Source organism: Sinohyriopsis cumingii, chromosome 18 (genome assembly GCF_028554795.1).
Source record: "Sinohyriopsis cumingii isolate HCF-2022 chromosome 18, ASM2855479v2, whole genome shotgun sequence".
Lineage (NCBI taxonomy): Eukaryota > Metazoa > Mollusca > Bivalvia > Unionida > Unionidae > Sinohyriopsis > Sinohyriopsis cumingii.
Genome location: NC_142978.1, coordinates 14,456,542 through 14,478,729, shown reverse-complemented (window position 1 = coordinate 14,478,729; position 22,188 = coordinate 14,456,542). Strand labels below are relative to the sequence as shown.

The 22,188-nt window shown below is 34.6% G+C and overlaps 2 protein-coding genes across 2 annotated transcripts in view; one reads left to right on the top strand and one right to left on the bottom strand.

Annotated features, from left to right (window-relative positions):
* The first annotated feature begins 3,333 nt into the window (after nucleotides 1-3,333).
* Nucleotides 3,334-22,188, top strand: part of LOC149776129 (proteasome activator complex subunit 3-like) — a 42,839-nt gene continuing 23,984 nt past the window's right edge. The window contains exons 1-4 of the mRNA XM_089942397.1: nucleotides 3,334-3,521; nucleotides 12,265-12,297; nucleotides 17,253-17,315; nucleotides 21,495-21,581. Coding sequence (XP_089798523.1) covers nucleotides 3,489-3,521; nucleotides 12,265-12,297; nucleotides 17,253-17,315; nucleotides 21,495-21,581 — 216 coding nt within the window. The 5' untranslated portion in view covers nucleotides 3,334-3,488. The remainder of the gene's footprint in view (nucleotides 3,522-12,264; nucleotides 12,298-17,252; nucleotides 17,316-21,494; nucleotides 21,582-22,188) is intronic.
* LOC149776130 (uncharacterized) lies at nucleotides 4,870-6,048 on the bottom strand. The gene is made up of 3 exons (XM_089942544.1): nucleotides 5,968-6,048; nucleotides 5,260-5,857; nucleotides 4,870-5,171 (listed from the first exon to the last, which is right to left on the bottom strand). The coding sequence occupies exons 1-3, from the start codon at nucleotides 6,046-6,048 to the stop codon at nucleotides 4,870-4,872; spliced, it is 981 nt and encodes a 326-aa protein (XP_089798670.1).

The window sequence follows — 22,188 nt, the reverse complement described above, 5'->3', positions numbered from 1 at the left end:
CCCAGATGGAACGTTTCGTCAGAGCTTTGCGAGGGGTCATTAGAAAATTCTCTTCAGACCAGCCGACGGACTACTCTCCTTCCTTTCGAGATAAAAGTCAAGATACTTGCTATATCTGTCAGAAGAAAGGGCATTGGTCTTCAGAGTGTCCAGACCGTCAAAAAGAACAAAAACAGGGACTAAAAGAGACAAAAGTCAAGATACCTGTTATTATTGTAAAGAAAAAGGACATTGGTCTCCAGATTGCCCAAAAAAGAAACAAGAGGAGTCAGAAGAAAAGAAGGATTCTTCAGAAGAAGAGAGGGATTCTTCGGAAGAAGAGAGGGATTCTTCAGAGGAAGAAGAGGAAGAAAGAAGACAATTCTATTTAAAAGAAGCAAAGAAACAGGAGAAGAAAAGAAGAAGGGAAGAAAGTGAGGAAAAAACGGTGAAGAAATTCAAAAAACAGAGAGACTAAACAAGGAGAAAGAAGAAGTCAATGAACTTTTAATTAAAGTGTTCTGTGGTGAATTGTGAATTGGATTGTAAAAAAATGGATAAAAGAATACATGAATGATATAAGGTAAGTGTCTTTGAGTTTTGATTTTAAAATAAGAAGCTACACTCACGCACTCATACACAGACACGTACTATAAGGGTAAAATGGGTGGGGGTTTATTTTTGAGTTATTGGCAAATTGAAATTGTATTTCTTTTCGAGAAATGTGGGTGGCCCTGAAAAGGGCCTTTTTATTTTGGTGTAGGGGTGAGTTTAACCAATCAACTTTAACTGCCTTAAGCCTTTGCCACGGCCAAGGCCTACTTCTGATGATTGGGTTGAAATCACTAAGGGTGGTACGACAGGCTTAGTCACAGGGTTGGCGTGTTTAGCTCGGGAAGGTCGTATTCTCTTCGGTCGTGATAAAGAAGTCTGATACATTTGTTTCAGACTTCTTAACTCCGCTAAAATGTCCAACAGTACCGTAGCCGTTTGATTTTCACCCTCTTGTTTCTTTGCTGCTACTTCTTCTTGCTGTTGTTGCTGTTGTTTTTTTCTTACCTCTTCTTGTTGCTGTTGCTGTTGCTGTAGGAGAAAAGCTTGTTCCGCTTCCTTTTGTCGTTGCATAAATTTCTCCAATTCTTCTTTCTGTCTCTGTCTAAAATTCTCCACTTGCGGTAATGAAGAAGGTAACGAAGGTTCCGGAACAAATTCTTGCGAGGTAAGAAAATCCACAAAATCCCAATGTACCTCTTCTGAAAGTAAGTCCGGGTTCCCTTGGGCAGTCTCCCCTGCTGGTGCACCCCAATGGATCGTTTTCTGAGTTTCCGTCATGTTGAATCACTGTCGCATAGATTGACTGCACACAAGCGCTAACGAATCTATATAGACCACGTGACGTCACAGACTGCTCTCTTCGGATTGGATGCGAGCTGACTGAATTTTGTAACGCGTGTTGGGATTGGTGAATGAATTCAATCCGTTTCAATCCTTCCTGTACCTATAAATAAGCGCAGTTCACTGCATTGATTCACTTGTTCTCGTCGCTTCAGGATGTGGACCGATGTGCAATCTTATACGCTTGTGTCTTCCATGATGTTCCGGACGGACATGCTCATGTATGTCCGATCCAAGTGGACCGTTGTCCACAGGACAAACACCAGCCTGTGGATACGTAGGATCTACGTTGAAAGACAAGGATGCCTGAAAAGAGTGCTGATTTACGGACCAACAGTGAGACGTAGCCTAAGGACAAGAAGAAGACCAATGCGGTACCATTTATGTTAATGAATACATTAACATAAACCCAAAGGCCCTTTTCAGGGCCAGCCATATTTCTCGAAAAGAGATAGCCTTTCCATTGCCTACCCCTTTGTAAAAAAAAATTAAAAAAAAAAAATCCCATATTCAATTCCCCTTTGTCCCTAAACAACCCCCAAACTCTATTCCCCATGTTAAATTCCCCTTGTACGTATATCGGCTCACAATTTTTTTCCATGTTAATTCCCCTTGTACGTATATTAACCCACGATTTTTCGCCATGTTAAATTTCCATTGTACGTATATTCACCCAGGGGTCTCCGTAATGCTAATTTCCATTGTGCGTATAGTGGCCCACCTTACTACTCTCATTATTCCCACTATGAAAACAAAGTCATATGGACAGCGTTCTTTTGCATACCAGGGCCCAGCAACGTGGAATGAACTGCCCACTGAACTTAGACACAAAGACACAGTGATCACATTCAAGAGGTTCTCAAAACTCACTTATTTCGACTGCAAGAACAAACTTAAAGATCTAATAATGTTTCCTACCTTAAATATTCTCAGCATGTTTTTTATGTTTTCTAATTTCATGGTGTTTGTTTTTGTAATCATATCATTATATATGTTTTTTATCTTATAGGTGTTGTCTAATGTTGTAAAGTGCTTAGAGCTTCTAAAGATTAGGCGCTATACAAAGTCCTCATTATTATTATTATTATTATTATTATTATTATTATTATTATTATTATATACTGAAAGTAAAGGAGGAATGAATAGTCTCTCTGATCTCAAACTTACACACATCCCCACTTGACCTATGTCACAATAAACTTTCCTGAAAAGAAAAATACAACTCTGTTATATTAATGGAAAATTACCAAGCTGTAAACAAATTCGTTTCTAGAATCTTGTAAGGTAACAAACCCAATTTAGTAATCTGATTATAGCTTACTAACGAGACAAATAACAGGTCTGTACCAAAACACTGTCCTCAATCACGGACAAAGGTCAGGCACACAAAATAATTTAATTATACATAGCAACAGCTTCTGCGACTTTTATTTTTTCTTTTCGCCTCATTTCGCCTCTTTCTGTGTATGTGAGACTTTTTCTTGTTTCGATTTTGGCTGTTTTAATCTCTTTCTATTGTTTGATTTTTAAAAACAATTGTTCTCTAAGCCTTGTTTTATTATCCCATGGGTACTTTCTGATTACGTTTTCGTGTTTTATTTGGTCTTTATTCGCATAAGTGTATGTTCCCTCCTGTGTTGGCATTAAGGATATTTCTAACGATTTATTTGTGTATACGATGCCCAGAAACATATCGAGGCAGTGTACCTGGGCTGGTTTCCTAGGTCCGCATACGCCAATTTTCGTGTTGTTTAGATTGTTGGCCTCTTTTTTTATCTATTGGTCTCTTTGCGTCCCATTTGATTTTGCCTATCTTATGCATGCAGTTTAGTGCCTAATTTTTCGTCACTTTTCGGCTACTTTGCATTTCTTTTTTTTTTTTTTTTTTTTTTTTTTGTCTCTTTGCTCTTTACTTTAGAATTAGGCACCTCCGCTTTTTTGACGTCATAAAAGTCGTTAATTTATTAGAGTCACTTCCCCTGGTAATTTTCACACGCGCACAGAAGAACGGCACGCTGTATATTTTAAAGAACAGTTGGCAGAAATATTTGATGTGAAATTGGTTTTAATTTGCATCGATATACTAAAAGACTGATAATTTTTAAACGTCAAGGATGACAAAAGAAAAGAAGAGCGATACTGCAAGGGTAAGAAAGCGGATAGTTACCACCAAAATTTGCCGGGAAAACATCGCTCATATCAGGAATAGTCCTACAATGCAGGACATCGACAATGATATTAATGTTTTGCGGGTCCAACCATAGAACATAAATAGCAGGGACTGTCTTACACTGTAGGACTAGATTGTCAACTCTGTATGACATACAGCAGCAACAGGGGATTATTTTCTTCAGAATGTTTTCAGCATAATTCGAATGGGCAGAATTAAAAAAATAAACTTATCGTCATGTTACCATGTTATCTTTTAAAATAAACGAACACGAAGCATTCAGACACATATACTGTCAAGGGACCAGTTACCGCCACTTTATCCGGGTTTCTCAACGGGTTCTTAATAATCAGGAATATTTTAAACTTGTATTTCTATCCAATTGATCGCGACCTATTTTACGAATATTTCAACAGAAAAATGTAATGAAAAACTTAGTCATGCCTTACAGAATATCGTAAAGTATCCTTAATAACGAGTCCCTTCTTTCGCATTGACAGTACCATTTACTGCCAGTACCGTTATTGACAGTTAGAAATTGACATACGATTTATTTCTGCATAATAACAACAAAACATATTTCATGCTGCAGAATTCACTTTCTTCAAAAGGAAAATTCTACTTCACGAACAATTAGCAACCTAAGCAACCGATAGTCAGCACCTCGGTAGTTTTGACGGAAACCGACATTATGAATTGCGCATGCGTCACAATGATGACCAGCATGATAATACGATTTTTATCAAAACCATATCGTATTTAAAACTGATAGTCGATATCGTATACACCACTTACACTTACAGTAATTATTTTCTTTGTACGTATAACTTAATCTTTTCTTCATCATTTAAGAATTACATCTTCATTGTCAGTTATTGGAAAGCTTTATATATATATAGAGAGAGAGAGAGAGAGAGAGAGAGAAAGAAAGAGAGATAGGGTTGTATACATTTGTAGGTTGCACATACCTATAAATTCTATATTCCAAAGGCTCCCTCTCTTTCCTCCAGTAGTTTACAAATTAACAAAAAATAACAAATGAACATTTAAATTGTCAATTAAAACATGTATAAAATGTGCATTTCCTTCAATTTAAATTGATTTTGTGGAGCAGTAGGTACAAATAAAGTAAGTTTCATCAACATCTTCCTCATCTGTTAAACCAACACAGGCCTGGTGGTACCGTTTCTCGCATAAGTCACAGAAAATCCAATGTACATTTGACTCGTCATCAATAGTAGGTGGTACTGCCTCGTCACATATCTCACATACATCTTTCTTTTTTTCATGCTTGATGATTTTCTTCCTTTCCATGGTATTGTCCTTTATATTCTTTCTGTTTCTTTCTTCCTCTCTTTGTATTTTCCTGCATTCAATCTCTTTTCTTCTTCAGTTTTGTTAAGAAGCTGCAGATAAAATTTATTACTAGTTATCACTCTTGTCTCAGTGATGCATCCTCTTTTTGCTGTTTGGGGCTTCGCAGGCACTGTGGGGAAAAGATCGGACAAAGCTTCTGGGATCATGCCTTCCTTCACTAATGGATTACCACCTAAATAAGATCCACACTTGTCACAAGAATAATTGGATGCAGATGATGAAGTTGTAATCAAAGATGTTGAAGGTTTTGCTTCTATATTTCATGTGGAAGTATTCAGATCTGGAGATTTTAATGTGACAGTTTGGGATGATGTCAATGGGAGCTGGCTAGAGTTGACTTTGTAGATGAACTTGCGTTTTGTCAATTGCATCTGGATTCAGAGGATTAAGGCCAGACTTCTTAAAACTATCCTTAATTTTTGCATATGACAAAATTACTGGAAACTTAGCTTTGTTGATAGTTTGATGCTGATTGATGAATCCAAGATTCAGAGCTATGGAATTGAATTTTATCTTTAGAGGCCCCATGATTCCAACATCTAAAGGTTGCAAAATGTGTGTACTGTGTGGAGGAAGTCCAGTCAGCATAATATGGTTTTCTCTGGCCAGCTTAACTACATCCAGGTTGATATGGATGTCATGGTTATCCATAACCAGTAACACTGGGCGATCTTTCCCACAATTTGGAATGAACAGGTCTTTAAACCATGTCAGAAAAAGATAGTTGTCCATGTATCCGGATTCTGATGTTCCAAACAGCCAGTTACCTGGAACACCATCTTTATAGGCCTTATGGGGGAAAGATTTTTCAAAAATTAGAAACGTAGGAAGAACTTTACCATCTGCAGCAATACATATGGGGGCAGTGATACGTCCAGATGATAAAAGAGCTCCAACCAATCTCATCGCAATTAAATATTCTGCCTGGGTCCATTTCTAAACCCAAGTTTCTTTGTGGTGTCCATCAAAAGGGCAAAATAACTGTTCATGACATTTTCATTGGACATGCGTGACCCCACCCCCACCCCAATTCAAGTCGTTCTGGTTCTCTCTTTGAGTTCTGGATGTTGGCTGAAAAACTTTCTAAACCATTTATTTGAGGGAGCTGAATAGAGATGTTCTTTCATTTTTCTTCATAATGGATATGATATACCGTCTAGCAGTAGTCCTTGTCATTGGGAACCCTTGCTGTAGCGTATACTTCATGTATGATACTAATCCATCTTCTGTTACATCCAGCATTCTGGAGCATCTTCGATTGTCTTCCTTGGAATATTGTATTCCCTGGAGGCCTGACTACAGGTGAGCTGTAACTTCTTCACAGACGAGACGGCAGACAATAGATTTTCTTGGAGATACTTTAAACACTTTGCCATTTTTCTACAATAAATTATTAATTCATTCAATGTAGTGTATCGTTTGTAAATCACTATATATATATATATATATATATATATATATATATATATATATATATATATATATATATATATTAATGAGGGAGGGGGCTATCAATCACTATTCTGTTTCATTCAAAGGTGAGATATTTTTGTGATGACAAGACCATGCTGCATTTTATTCATTTACTTTCATTAAATAAGTATTAAACAGTATCGACAGTTATATAAATTTTGTGTATGGTTTGGTATATATGTATATATATATATAGAGAGAGAAATATAGTGTGTGTGTGTGATAATAAATGGGAAGCAAAAGTGAATAAGCTGGTGTTTTGTACTGGTTACATCCCTTTTAAAATAGTTTTGAGATGATCCCTATACTAGGAATTATTCATGACCCTAGTTACTTTCGTATAGGAATGCTGTCATTTGTTTGTGTGGTCATAGTTGTGTAAGTTCGAGAGATCCTTTGGTGTGTATATTATAAACAATGACTTTCAAGTGGATATTTTATTCTTGGAGGATAAATTTATGGATGAATAGAAGTTTTTACAATGTTTCAATATAAATGTCGTCTGCATGGATCTGAGGCCCCATATCCAATTGTTTTGTCATAGAGCTTACATACACACTGAAGTGACATTTATGGGAAAAAAATTACCCCCCCTCCCCCCCCCCGATGTTTACATAATTGAATTTAGGTCACTGGAGTTCACCAGTAATATTTTTCTTACCTTTATAGCTGGAAATTATTTTTCTTCACTGGAATGAAGGAAACTGGCCTTGCAAAATTATCTTGTTGCAGGAACTTTAAAAAAAACGCACGTCAGCGCGAGAAATATGAAGTTGGCAGTATCTGGTCCACCATTTTTAATACTGATATTAGTCACTTTTTGTAAAATCATGACCTCATGTGAACATTCAGCTGTAAGAATGGACTTTTTCTGTATTCCAGTTACTTCAAAATCCATTCTGTGAGATTATATTACCCCATTTTTGCATGAAATACTCTATTCTTGTGTCATGCACATGTTGAAATTAAATCTTGCTCTTCAAGTGAATGTTTTATGCATAATTTGTGTGTGAAGTATTCAAAAATGAACTTGTCTTTATCGTATATTTCCAAATAAATTAACAGGTAGCATTCAAATGCATGCACTATCAGCCATTTTAATATTTGTCTTTGATCACTTTATGCAAATTCTTGACTTTATACCATTATTTTATGCTGAAATTTGCATATTTTGTATGTTTATATAGAAATCTCTTGTAATCATTCAGCTTCAAGATTAAATTCCAGTTTTCTTTGTTTCAGGTACTTCTGACAGTCTTTTATGCCCTTCTACCAACCCCCAACCCCCAATTTTTTTGCATGAAATACTGTAATGTTGAGTCGTACATAAGTGAAAAATGTGTTACTCATAAAACCAATAGTGTATATTTATTACAGTTACCACTCAATGATCTTAAAGTAAGTAACAGAAAAGAGCAAAATCCAACAAGCTTTTATAAAATTCAGCAAATAATATCCTTCCCTCAGATACAAAGTGAACCGTTAAAAAGAAGAACTTATAGTATTGTGAATGAAATCAAAGTTATCCTGAAAGTTCTATCACAAGTCCGGATGTTTGAAATTCCAGTGATGTTCCAAATAAATTCCAATATTGAATGTGCTGATGTGCCAATGACATAGAATGTTGAATGGAGCAATGTGTTAAGTCTTTTGATGTATTACTATATAATTCAAAAATGTTCTTGACTGAATTAACTATAATTCCAAATTAATGATTTTGTCCTAGAAGTATTAATGAGCACTTTGTAATTTCAGTGGATAATATAAATAATTAAATCCACCCAAACTATGACATGACATAACAATAAGACTAATTCCACGTAGATAAATATTAGGTATGTATTATGTTGTTTACAAAATAATTTACAAATGTCAAGTCAGGTAGACCTTGAACTTTATTTCATAAGTAAAAAATGCAGATATACCTAAGATATAATCAGGGAGAAAAGCCAACAAATAATACAAATGCAGTATACATAAGACTGTTCTTGTATATATGGACATTGATCTGTAATAGCAATTTTACTAAACCACAGTTGACATTTTAGAATGTACTCAATCAGCTTTTCATTTTATTCAGGTTTTCCAGTGTCATTACAGTAAATATGCATTTCTGTGGTGAAAATTGTGGATGTTGCAACATTAAATTTTGGCTATCCAAAATCAGATATTTTCAAATAATTTTTGATGATTCTGACCAATTTGGAGCAATATTATACAGTTCATGAAGTATGTTAAATTGTGAAATGAGAGATAGATATAGGAAAGGACCTGTCACTGAGTTAGTTCTCATGAAATATTTATGATGAATTTTTTTTTATAAAGAGAAATGCTACAGATCTGTTCTTTAAAATGATAATTTTCATTCATTACATGAATTGGTTTTCTTTCCCTCTAAATAGTTTGGATTTTTCCTTTTTTGCTTGTACTAAAAATGTGACTTCTAATTTAAATACAAGCATCTCCAGATAAGAAACAGATCATCTGATTGCTAATATATAAGTTGTCACAATCTTTATAACTATCAATTTCTATCAGTATCACCCGTTAAGTCCAAGTTTAACCTCAAAAATACATTACACACAAAAAGTTGTACCAAATTTTTTAATGCATTTAATTTAATAAATGACAGGCTCTATTTTTTAATATGATTCCTTGGTATAAATTTGCGTTTTCATCAAATGGAGTTTTCATGTGTTTGTTAACTTGGTTTATTTTGGCCGTTGATTGCCTTTTTTGTATGTATGAACATGCTGGGAAGAGTTACTATTTTTGCTGGCATGGATGACTTGTAAAATATGTAGTTCATGGATTTTTTTGTAAATAGTCTCACAAATTGTAGTATTATTTTCATTTTATTATTATTTTTCATAAAATTATATCCAGATTATTTAAGAGTAGCCAGGGTATTTAAGAGGTGGTCATTGGTCAGCATAGTTTTACTGCAATTTAAAAATGTTCTTGTTTATTTCTACCTAATGTGTTTTGTAAAATGCCGTGTCACTTCTGCTAATTATATATATTCTACTTTTAACCAACAATACGTTATGATGTAATACTGTTAACCTTTTACATATAAAAGTGAAGAAGTTAACGTGTAATGAGTTGCCATGTTGAAAAAATATTGATCGCCAGTGCCCTCTAGTAATGCCCCCAATTGCTACATACTGTGCTGTAGCCTAGGACAGGAATACTGAAGTACCAGATATTATTACTGAACCAAACCGTTTTTCAATTATGCTACATCCAGTAAATATGAAAATCACATCAAAATTGTTTCCTAAGTGCTACTTGGCATGATTTCTCCAACTGAAAGGGTGGGTTATGCAGTTCAAAACTCAATTTTTATTAAGATTTTTAAAAAAAAATGCGCTTCATAATTTCATGATGAGGAATATTCTACTGTGTTGCAAAACATTCATTTTTAATTGGAAACTATATTAATCAGCACATTAATCAACATCTGTTTGTTCCACACAGCACCAGGAATTTTGTCCATCTCCAACTTGGTCCGTGCCATTAAATGTACATAAAAGTACTTCATTTGTTTCACACGAAGTATTTAAAATGAAATCGGTACTTATAGCTACATTGCAGATGGATCAAGTTCCTGATGCCTAGTACTAATATTAGTACCCCTAATTGTTGGATGGGGTACTTTAACATGCCTATATATATATCAATGGAACATTTAGGTGTGATTCAACACATTCTCAGAAAGTTAGAAGATATTGTGTAAATATCCATAAATAAAGTGATTTAAGAGTAGCGTTACCCCAGGCCAAGTCATACTGAAATGGTACTAATAGCTGCCTCGCTAGGCATTCTGTATTAACAGGTTAGAGTTAGAACAGGTCGGCCAGGTGTTGGGATAATATGACTGGGTGGGACATCATGCTACACGTCTCCAGCCTATCACTATAAACTGCCACACTGCAGTGTGACTGAAAAATTGTTGAAGCTATGTTAAAATCAAAATGACAAATACAAATCGCACACAGTACCAGTGTTGCTAGTTTTCACTGTGAAAGATTAGTTGTTGTTGTTGTTGTTGTGGGGTTTAACGCCATTTTTCAGCACGATAGGCTATACATGGCGGCCAGTATTAATGGTGGAGGAAGAACCCGGAAAACCCCGGAAAGAACCACCGACCCACGAGAAGCTACTGGCAAGCTTTCTCACATGCCCACATTGGCTGAATCTTAGACTCGAACCGCCGCAGACAGAGGTGAGATGGCAGTGATCCGTAACGAACAGCGCTTTAGACCACTCGGCCACTCGGGGCCCCTGAAAGATTAGTAAAATAGTGTTTATATTCTTCATCCCAAATTTTTTGTTTATCAGATTGTTTCTGTTTTCAGCCTCATTATTAGGTATGCCATACAAGGACATTGCATCCTTTTCTTGAGACCGCTCTGGTGGCCTAGTGGTTAGAGTGTCCGTCTTGGATGCGGGAGGTCGTGGGTTCGATCCCCGGCCGAGTCATACCAAAGACTTACAAAAATGGTACTAACAGCTGCCTCGCTTGGTGCTCAGCATTAAGAGGTTAGTATTAGGACTGGTTGGCCTGGTGTCAGGATAATGTAACTGGGTGGGACATCATGCTACATGTCTGTGACATGATGCCCCAGTGCTAGACATCACTATAAAGTGTCATACTGCAGACATTGTAAGGACTAAAAAAAATTAAAGCTACATTAAAATCCGAATCAGACATTCCTTCTCTAGAAAATTGAACAGATCATAATAAATGTGGCATACATTGAATAATGCACCATAGAATATCCAAATTATTGTATATCGAGCCTTATTTGGAAAGCGAATTACCACAAGAATGTTGAGTTAGCTGTCGTGGTGGTTAGAGTAGAGATTCCAATAGATTTTACTTTATATAGGATCAATAACACTATCATGAGCCAAACTTCTTGAAAAGCATTACACTGCTTATATAATAGACTTGTAGTCCTTTTGTCTTTGACATAACTGTTTTTGCTCCATTGTAAGGTATTGGATCATTGATGTTCAAGGCTACAACATCATAGCTAATATTTGTCCTTCAGTGTAAAAAATCCACCCTGATATTATAGGGACAGTGCAACTTCTTACTACTTGAATAAGTGGTGCTATGTAGTATGTAAAACCTGTCTTCAATGACCACCTCTCCTGCCAGAAGGAAATATATTAGAGACCTTTAGTTTATATAACACAATTGAGGCTGGTTGTAACAGGTATCTTTTTTGTCAGTTTAGTTTGTTACCAACGTCCTGATATAAATGTTCAATGGATGTTCAATGGGTACATTGCAGATTTCACCCACCTGTCACTCATTATCATGTGTGAACACATTGCAGCTAAGCTGCTAACATTAGCAGCTTGCTGACCATTGTATTAACAGGCTTGGTATGAGAAATTAAATAATAGCACCAATGAATGAAAGCTTTTGAGAGCTGGTCACTAAAAAGATAAAAATGTAACTAATCATAATTTGAACATTTCTCATTCAGTTTTTGTGGCATTGGCATGGTGTTTTACAATACAGCAACACAAGTCTAAGATGTTAACCAATGAGCCACCTTTGGTCATGCCTCCATTAGTTGAATATGCAGGAGAGTGCATATATAGGGTCTATTGTACATCCCTTAGGGATTAATATTATCTAAAGAATTTACTTAGAATTGCAGTCCTAGCATATATCTTAAGATATCTCTCCTCTGGCTATCACCAGTTGTTTCTGTTTTTAGTAGATTTCTCCAGCCAAGAGAATGGACAAGTAGAACACAGTCCATTCATTTCAGAATGTGGTTTCTTGAAATAAGTTTTTAAAAATATAATTTTGCTCAATTGTAAATGTCAGTTTCATTCTTTTGCAGATCACAGAGTTCAAGGATAAGTTCAAGTCAGATGTAAGATATTTTGCTTTTTCTTTTTGTGTAACATTAATTTTTAAAAAATAAGTGGTGCTAATCAAGTATTTTAAGATACTTGTGCAATTGACTCCACAAAATGCTCTTTGCACGAGTCAGAACTGCTGTAAAAACCCTTTTTCTTGATGCCAAAAATCATAACACAAAATGAGTGTATACAGTGTATGATTTTAGGATATTAATGCCCTATTAAAAATACATTTTGAAATAAATGTTCAGTCATATTTTAGGATATTGCTTTTTAACATCCCTCAAACCATTGAGTAGGTAGGTTCATATTAAGTTCAGAACACTTTTTTTCTATGATTTTAATAAGATCTTTTATTGTTTGACAACCTTGTTATTGTTTAGCATACTAGTGTACCGAAAGCCTTAGTATGTATTGGATATGCCAGATGTGATTGGGCCAGTTGGCTCCATTTGTTTGCAGACATGCCAGTCCTCATGATTTTGGTGTGAATTTCAAGACTCAAGATATCGATTCATGGATTGATGCTGCATGCCCAAAAAAATCAAGAATTCTCAATCACTTAAATCAGGAATAACATAACTTATCCTGTTAAGGGCAAGTCAGAATAGCAGCAATGGTCACTGCTGCCAATAATGGCCCTGTATTGCTAGTCGTGATGTTAGTAGAACTATATCACCCTGTAGCAAACTTTGTAAAGTGTATAGTTTATATATAGAACAGAAGTTTTACAAATACTAATGAAGAAAATGGGGGACTATTTGATTTTTTTAAGGTGATTGTAATTTGTTTTTAAACACTAAATGAAGACAGCTTTTTTGAGTGTTGGAATATTGTAGGAGATGTTGAAAGATTAGCATATACTGTAATTTGCTTTGAGTTAATATATTTCAGTGCATGTGCCAACACCACTAACTGTTAACCATTTAACATTTCATCATCTGGATTGATACCATTTCATAATTGTTAACCATTCAACATGTCATCATCTGGATTGATACCATTTCATAATTGTTAACCATTCAACATGTCATCATCTGGATTGATACCATTTCATAATTGTTAACCATTCAACATGTCATCATCTGGACTGATACCATTTCATAATTGTTAACCATTCAACATTTCATCATCTGGATTGATACCATTTCATAATTGTTAACCATTCAACATTTCATCATCTGGATTGATACCATTTCATAACTGTTAACCATTCAACATTTCATCATCTGGATTGATACCATTTCATAACTGTTAACCATTCAACATTTCATCATCTGGATTGATACCATTTCATAATTGTTAACCATTCAACATTTCATCATCTGGATTGATACCATTTCATAATTGTTAACCATTCAACATGTCATCGTCTGGATTGATACCATTTCATAATTGTTAACCATTCAACATTTCATCGTCTGGATTGATACCATTTCATAATTGTTAACCATTCAACATGTCATCGTCTGGATTGATACCATTTCATAATTGTTAACCATTCAACATGTCATCGTCTGGATTGATACCATTTCATAATTGTTAACCATTCAACATTTCATCATCTGGATTGATACCATTTCATAATTGTTAACCATTCAACATTTCATCATCTGGATTGATACCATTTCATAACTGTTAACCATTCAACATTTCATCATCTGGATTGATACCATTTCATAACTGTTAACCATTCAACATGTCATCATCTGGATTGATACCATTTCATAATTGTTAACCATTCAACATTTCATCATCTGGATTGATACCATTTCATAATTGTTAACCATTCAACATTTCATCATCTGGATTGATACCATTTCATAACTGTTAACCATTCAACATTTCATCATCTGGATTGATACCATTTCATAACTGTTAACCATTCAACATGTCATCATCTGGATTGATACCATTTCATAACTGTTAACCATTCAACATTTCATCATCTGGATTGATACCATTTCATAATTGTTAACCATTCAACATTTCATCATCTGGATTGATACCATTTCATAATTGTTAACCATTCAACATTTCATCATCTGGATTGATACCATTTCATAATTGTTAACCATTCAACATTTCATCATCTGGATTGATACCATTTCATAATTGTTAACCATTCAACATTTCATCATCTGGATTGATACCATTTCATAATTAAGTACACTACTGTTACAATGTTTTCTCCTCCAAGGAAAAAGATATGTCTTCCACAAAAAGTGAAGTATAGCTTGGAGTACACCAAAATAAGCCTTGCATTCAACCATCAAACATCTATGTACATTATGCTTTTTGCACAGTATTCAGATGTGTACCGAATTTTAGAATTGGTAATGTGCACAGGGGCTTGTATCCTTACTTAAAATTGTCATACATGTACTATATAATATTATTGTTGCTTAGAATTTATCCATCATATAATATATAATAATATTATTATATAGTACATGTATGACAGATAAATTGTAAGCAACTATTCAGACCCATGTGTGCATGTGACAGAAAGATGTGAAAAAGTACACTGCTAGCAAAAAGCATGTAGACACCGGGAAAATTAAGAGCACCCTCAGCAGGTTCCAGCTCTGGAGTACTTTAAGCCACCTACTCAAGTCCTCCAAGCTGAAGCATTGTTTGTGAGTTTTCTTGTTGAACATGACCTGCCTTTCTCAGCTGGAGATCAGTAACAGTGACAGTGAAAGAATATTTCCTATTGTGAGGGAAAATAAGACAAACTTTAAGTGCCTCCTTTAGTGCTGAAAATTTGCAACAATTTTAGTCACCACAATTAAACAGCAGGCAAGAAGCCTAACTGTTTCCAAAACAAAGGACTATATTGAATAAGGGCCATTTTCTGCCCCCTCTCCAAATGTCCTTGTATTATGTATACTGTACATATGAGGTGGTTAACAGTTATTTATGACATCAGTTTTGTGTTCACATGTCCGTTGCCATGGTTACAGGGTGTCAAAACACTATCAGAAAATACATGAAAAGCAGTAACCTTTCCCATTTACTTCTTATCGATACTGCTTTTCCATGAGCTATTCACTCCGTTTCAAATTTGCAATATGCATTTTTATTATTTTAGAGGTTATAAAACTGTATATATATATAAAGTTTAGTTTCTAAAACTATTCCAAAATGGTCCATCGTAGACAGAAATAGAATATCAAACTTATATGTCAATGAAAACTTCCTAAAATACATTGACAAAAAGGTACTTAATCGTACAATACAAAAACTGTTCCTCAATAAAATATTGTTTGATATTATTGAATATGACGGTAAAGGAGGCATTAACAGGGGCCTGTATGTTCACTTCTTCGCCGAATACATGGGTTTATTGCCTTCACTGGAAATGAAAAGTGTTCTTTATGTATTTATGTACTTTTATCCTTATATTTTCATGGCTATATAACACAAACACTACTGTGTTTCTATCTTTAGAAGAAAAAAAAAATCAATAAATTGTCTCCCACACCCCTTGAAAAAATGTAATATAAATATACTTATATGAAAGATGAAAGTTATAATATCTAAATATGGATGAATAAGCACTTAACAACATGGGTTCCACTGTTTTGGTATGGAAATGAAATTTTTGTGCATATTTAATGCAGAATAGGGTGATTTATACATCGAATAATACAATAAGGCACAGAGGTGTGATATTTGCAAGAAAAAATTTTCCCCATAAAAACGGGGGCAGAAAATGGCCCTTATTCAATATAGTCCTTTACCGTAGCCCAGTTGAGGATGTTCAGGTCATCCACAGAATCATATCATGACAAATAGCATGAAGTTCGTGTATATATCAGTAAATTTGTACATGTAATCAATGTAAGTAATGTGTTGTAGTTTTATTTTGATATAATGCAGTAATGACCATCAAAGTGGACGGAGCTAGTGTCATGATATCATTTTTCACTAATTGTGTTCAAATTCACAAATTTGTATCCCTCTTTTCACTGATTGCGAGTCAGGAGGGTTGGTAGCTCTGCTTTTGAAAATATGCATCAAGCATATTTATGACATTAATTCAGATCAGCATCACATTTCATGATATCGTTAGCCTCAAGCTTTCGGAATAATGTGATAAATTATGTCTCCATGTCCATCCGACTTCATTACTGCATGTCATTAACCACTGGGTGCATATTCACAAAACTTTTTAACTATATTGCTCCTGAGATAACTGTAGGGGTGTTATTCTTAGATCCTGCCAGTACAGTCCCTGGCAATTGTTTTCTGATCGTAATCGTAGCAACAAGATCCATCAGATTTCATGATGCATTGGACTAAATGTGGTCACATCAACAAGACGCATCAGACTATATAGTCATGGCAACAAGATGCACAAGACTTTTCATGGCAACAAAATCCATACACTTGACTGTTTTGACCCTTGCCTGGGTTGTGGGGGTGGGGGAGAGGGTTTGAATATGCAGTTGAAGGTTGTTGATTTGCTGTGGTAAGCTTGAAATGATTCTGATAAAATAAAATTAAGATTATATGCATTTAATATGATGTAAACAAAGCCTCCCAGAAATGAGAGCAGTTCAGGATGTATGGACTGAAATATTTTGTGCATCCTGTGTGCTTCTCAAATTCAAGTGGTGGATTATGCAATAATGAAAGCAATATATGATGCCACAGTAATGTTTTGCATACTGTCATGCTCTTTTCACCTGTGCAAAGGAATGTTTTCATCTTTGCATAGAATATTAATTTCTTCAGTGAATGTTGTTTATATATTTAAAGTCACAAATTTGTGTAAGGACAAATTATCTTTCCATTGCTTTCTTTGATTTCAGTTGACTTGAAACTATAGAAAGACAATTATTAAAGAAGCCAGAAAAGAAAACTGGAATAAAATACTTTTGAACTGGGTGATGCAGATACTAGCGTTACCAATGAGATCACAGTGTTGTTATTATTCTATTTAAATTGATTATTGCAGGGAGAGCATTTGGTGAAGAATGTGTTTCCACAGAAAATCATTGAGCTTGAGGACTATTTTCAGGTAAACCCTGGGACTGTATGTACTGTGTGTAAACAATACCTGTAGCTCAACATTCTGTTTGACATTCATAAGAATTATTCTGGATTTATACGTAATGTTTAGTTGACATTTCCAAAATTTTCACAAATTGTTTTTAGATTTGTATCCATTCTCAATATATGGAGGCAGAGGGCATAATTGGCTATTTTAAGACATGTTTTACAGCAGACAAGTAAAAATGAAAATCTTGATTGATGCAATTTTTACATTTTCGTCAGAGCTACAAATTCTGCAGAAGTTCTGATTTGGCTTTCAGGGCAAAAGATCTGAATTTGTTTGCTTGGAACACTAATAACTGTATATGTTTTTGAATCTACAGATAAAAATAAAATATAACCGTGTTAACAGTGTAAAAAAATTGACAGTCATTCTTGTACTGACAATTTCACAAATAGATTATGAAGTCATTGCCTGCAGACTAAAAGAAAGAAAGATGGAAACTGAATTTTCTTTTAGTAGAAAATCCATTAAAACTTTTTAACAATCTGGTACTGTACTCAACCTTTGGATTTTTTTAATGGAAAATCCTAAAGAGATTTTAAAATCATTGATGCAGGTTCCTGTTCTGTTTGTTTTTATTACATTCAAACATGGAACTTCTTTTGCCATATTATTTGCAAAGCTACATAAGGATGATACACAACCTTAGTGCTGTTAACAGTGCTAGGATAATCCTCTGTGAACATTCTGAACAAAGTTATAAGGAAGTGCAACTATGCTATGCAAAATGTTATACATTAAAGAATGTTTTATTTTTGCACCAAAAAAAATTCCTTTCAGGTTGCTCAAAATCAGAATTATAAAAATACTATTGATGAAATAAATGCTTTGTTTTTTTCACTGAATTGTTAATAAATAGTACATTCAGTTTTTGTTATGTGCATGCTGTTTCATATTATTTACAGCTATGCATTCACCTGGGGTTGGGGGTGACACGTTGACTTGATCCTATCCTCTGTCTCCACATGCTTCTGTTCTTTTTCTGCCTTAGGAAGCATGATTGTGCGAAAACCAGTTGATGGTTGACATAAATTTGGTGGCATATGTGTATTCATAGGTAGAAAATCTGGCCTGGCTTTCATAAAACATTCCAAATTTAAGCACCTACTCATTCACCAAAATGTCTTGAACATATGCAAGGCTGCATATTTTGAGCTGAGACGCATCAGCTCCACTTGCAAATATCTTTCAGTTGATGCTAAAACACTTGTGTGTTCATTAGTACTTTCAAGACTGGACTATTGTAACGCAATTCTGTCTGGTTCTTCTCAATATCTACTCCAGAAACTTCAAAAAGCTCAAAACACAGCTGCTCGGATCATACTTAGAGTACCACAATCAGAGCACACCTCCCCACTACTCTGTACCCTACACTGGCTATCCATTCGATCCATAATCAAACACAAAATTTGTTCTCTGTGCTACATTTCACTGACGGACTCCAGTCCAACATACCTATCCAACCTCACCCATGTGTACACACCAGCAAGATACTTATGCTCCTCTTCTGACAATCCTATACTCGTTATTCCCACATTGAAATAAAGTCATAAACAGCGTTCTTTTGCATACCAGGGTCCAGCAACGTGGAATGAATTGCCCACTGAACTTAGACACAAAGACACAGTGATCACATTCAAGAGTGCTCTTAAAACTCGCTTATTTCGACTGCAAGAACAAACTTAAAGACCAAATAATGTTTCCTACCTTAAATATTTGCTGCATGTTTTTTATGTTTTCTAATTTCACGGTGTTTGTTTTTGTAATCATATCATTATACATGTTTTTTATGTTATAGGTGTTGTCTAATGTTGTAAAGCGCTTAGAGCTTCTAAAGATTAGGTGCTATACAAAGTCCTCATTATTATTATTCATAATTCTGCCTCCATAAAGTTAATTTTAATGTCTTTACCTAAATGTTAAGTGCACAATAATTGGCATTGTTGAAAAAGTAGGCATAAATGCAGTTATTCTGTATTGCAATTTACCAGCAGTCAGCATGGAAAATTTGTTTTTTCTTTGGATTGATTTGGTTTCACTTAGCATTTTATGGCACTGAAACATGTTAAAGATATATCATGCCGAGACAAACCATGGCTGATTTCAACGAGGGAATCAAATCATCCCAATTCTTAACCTCTGAGTAAGGCAGAACCCATATTTTTTCCACAGCAAGGAAGAATGGGTTCATTTTCTAAGTTCCCAGAAGTCCATCATTTGTTTACCATGGTTATGTTTATTAAAAGACATTGCAAGTACCTCATAGGAAGTAGATCCCACTAACATTTTATAATATCAAACACTGGAATCTTTTATCATCAACAAATGCAAAATTGTTTTGTGTGGTAAGTTTTTAGTTATATGGAAGATGTGAATTTTCCAGTAGTGAAAAACAACAAATTGTTTTTGTCTATATTTTTGGGCTCTATAATTGATAAAAGTTGCAGTTCTAACTTGTCTTGGCCCTTTTCGTTGTGACTAATTGATAAACTGGTTTGTGGTTATGCAAAAATTGTATAAATGTACATATTATATTCCTTAATGAACATGTGGTAGCAAGTAATAATGATTAATGGAGCCCAGTGACATTATAACATGTTATATAGCTTGTAATTGGTTTCAGTAATCATTGATCAAACAGTTATTAGAATTTTCTGTATTGAAGTCCAGATCTTGCTTTCATGATTGGAATTTTAATTCAGCCAACAGTCGACAGATTGTTAAATGTTGTTATCAATTTAAAGATGCCTGTTAGGCCACATAACTATATTAAGAACTGAAAACTATATTAATAATTGATAATAACAAGCAAACCTGTCCTAATGTTGAATGATTTCAGTGGTCACATGGTCACAACAGCCATTCAAATTTCACCCATGCAGATTTCCTATATACATATAATGTAATCAACAGTAGTCTTCCTTCTGTGGTCACTGGAGCATGTCAGTAGTGACCACTCCAAGCATGCAAATTCAACTTCTTTTATTCGATGAGCAAGGCGTGGTTTATATAAAGGTATATTACATGAATTGATGTTTAAACATTTCTTATTTCTATTGTACTTACTGTAATTCAGTGTTTTTCCCAGTTAATTGCATGAATCTGTTAATTGTTATTTTAAGATATTTCGTCAAAGCTATCTCAATTTTTTTTTTACATGCATGTGATCTCCCAGTAGAGGTACACTGCACTGGTGCTGCTAGTAATAGCCCCAGGAAGCTTCTTTTCATTCCCTAGTTATCAAATGTCACAGAGGTAAGCTGACTGTCTTTTGATCTCTGTGATTTTGAGCAAGAGCTTAAACCATCAATTGTTGAAAGTGTGAACACCTGTTTTCATGCCTGATTATACCAACTGCCCTAACAGTATAGTTATTTTCATAATTACAGGTAAGCTTTCAGTTAGTGAATGTATTCAGGACTCATTACTACTGGTAGTGAGAGAAAAGTATTATGCATGTGTAAGAGATGGAAATGTAAAATAAGTGCATGTACACATGTAGTTTTCTTGATTTGATGGAATTGTGTAAAATAATGATGATAATGCTGTTCAGTTCATAGTACATACATTTGTCATGAACCAAGTTTTGGGTCTGAAACTGTCGTCAGAGGTCACCTGTCAGAAAAGGCCTTTTGCCATGGGTGGCTGCTGTAGGCAGATTGGACTACATAAATAATTGATAATTATGTTAATAAGAATGCTCTATGGGACCAAGTAAAATGATTGTATTGTCATGCACTTTACAACATGTTTTGAGTATAGGGACGTATTCAGTTTTAGGAATTGGGTGGTGGGGTACACAGCAGATGAGTTACTTGGGATTATCTGTTTCTCTGCTTTAAACATAGTCCTTCACTGTTGTGAACTACTACTTTAAAATTGGTCTTTTACTGCCCTGGACTAATATCGTGATAATTATTATACCTACTTTTCTTGTACTTACACTTGCTGTTATATCAATCAAAGAGGAAGGTCTGGCTTAACTTCATTTAGAATTGCATGATTGTCATTGATGGCACTGACACATACTAAGTTACTAAGATTTTGTTTCTAAGCCTTTTGAAAGTCATCTGTTATAAGCTACAGATCAGAACATTTATTTTATGTCAATATATATTTTCTTCCATATTCTATCTGTAGACACTGTCCCAGAGTAAAGTGTCAGATGTGAATTGTGACTTAAATATACCAGTTCCAGATCCCATCTTGTTCTATAATGGAGAAGAGGTAATATTAATATTTTTTCTCATCATTATACAGCTGTAGATATTGCCTTAAATTCTAGTCAGTTGTATGCTTAGAGACTGAAAGTAGTTAAATATATGACTTCATGTCTCCCATGCAATTTAGAGTCGTCTTTGTAGATTCGGTTACACCAATTACCAAGACCAGAATCTAACACAGCCCTGGTTATTTCAGTTATTAAATAATCCCCAAAATATTTCTCAGATTGAAACATGCTAATAAATTATCTTATATAAGTGCCTATTTCAAGTGAAATTTATCAAAAAAGTTGTATAATTCTTTTGCTTGTATGCCCTGCCCTGCAGAGTTAGAGATTGAAATCACTTGATAAGTTTCATAAACTTCATTCAGAATGAGGACAGTTGTTAGATTCTTTTATCGAATGATGAAAAATACTGATTTTATTTTAATAAACTGCAGAATAGTGTCTGGAAATAATTTTGAAATACATTAGGATGCTCTATAGTGATGCTTTTCCATTGCATAATGTTAGTGTCGTTTGTAATGTAATGAGGTTGTATTACACATGTTACATATATAAAAATTATGATATAAATAAATAATAAAAGTCATATGACAAATATGTCTC